Here is a 1,153-nt window from a genome sequence, read left to right as displayed (position 1 = left end):
CTTCGATTTCGCACTCTCGGAGGACTTTGAAAATATATTTCCACGATGGGACTTGGAAATTTTCGCACTTTCGGCGACTTTGACCTTCTATCTTCCCGAGTGTATTTAGAATTTTTCGCACTTTCGGGAACTGACAATCTATCTCCACGAGCGCACTTAGAAATTTTCGCGGATGCCATTTGTGTAAGTATTAACGAAGAGTCAATTCAAATATCCAACAATTTATTTGATTTTAGACTTAAATACGAAGTGGGGATACTCGGCTTGGAGAGACGAAAACAAAGTCGTGCCTTTGACCGACTACAGTTATTAATTCAGTTGTGCTTTGGACTTCGACGAGGGAACATAGAAAATTTCGCAGGGTGCCACTCGATCGAATATTGACGAAGAATTTACGCAAGTACAATATTATTTTAGTCCTACTTTTGAAATTCTATACTATTTCTTTTGTTTTAGACTTCGATTTCGCATTTTCGGGGACTTTGATATTTTATCTCCACGATTAGACAGAAATTTTCACACTTTTTGAGGACTTTGAAAATTTATCTCCACGATTGGACTTAGAAATTTTTCTGCTTTCAGGGATCTGAGAATCTATCTCCACGAATGGACTTAAAAATTTTTCTACTTTCAGGGGACTTTGAAAATTTATCTCCACGAGTGGACTTAGAAATTTTCGAGGGTCTTTGACAATCTATCTCCACGAATGGACTTAGAAATTTTTCTGCTTTCAGGGTTCTGAGAATCTATCTGCACGAATGGACTTAAAAATTTTTCAACTTTCAAGGGTCTTTGAGAATCTATCTCCACGATTGGACTTAGAAATTTTCGATGGATGCCGTTCGAGCGTGTATTAATGAAGAGTCTACGCAAGTATATTTTCTAACATTCATATTTTCATAATTTTATACTATTTCTTTTGTTTCAGACTTCGATTTCGAACTTTCGAGGGACTTTTACAATCTATCTCCTCGAGTGGACTTAGAAATTTTCGCAGGATGCCATTCGAGTATGAATGAAGACTTAAAGTAAGTATACTTCTCTAGCACATTTTTGTTGAATGATTTATACAGTATTTTATTATAACTAGTCTTTTATTATACCGATTATTTTGTTTCTATTTTTATGTTTCAGAACCTCGTTGCAGTCGCGC

The 1,153-nt window shown here is 35.8% G+C and overlaps 1 protein-coding gene across 1 annotated transcript in view; it reads right to left on the bottom strand.

Moving 5' to 3' along the window:
• Positions 1-666: 666 nt before the first annotated feature.
• LOC122636180 (odorant receptor 43a-like) overlaps positions 667-1,153 on the bottom strand; it is a 3,391-nt gene continuing 2,904 nt past the window's right edge. Inside the window, exon 7 of the mRNA XM_043827154.1 lies at positions 667-800. Coding sequence (XP_043683089.1) covers positions 667-800 — 134 coding nt within the window. The remainder of the gene's footprint in view (positions 801-1,153) is intronic.

The sequence above is a fragment of the Vespula pensylvanica genome, chromosome 20, assembly GCF_014466175.1.
Source record: "Vespula pensylvanica isolate Volc-1 chromosome 20, ASM1446617v1, whole genome shotgun sequence".
NCBI lineage: Eukaryota > Metazoa > Arthropoda > Insecta > Hymenoptera > Vespidae > Vespula > Vespula pensylvanica.
This window is presented reverse-complemented; position numbering and strand designations above follow the sequence as displayed.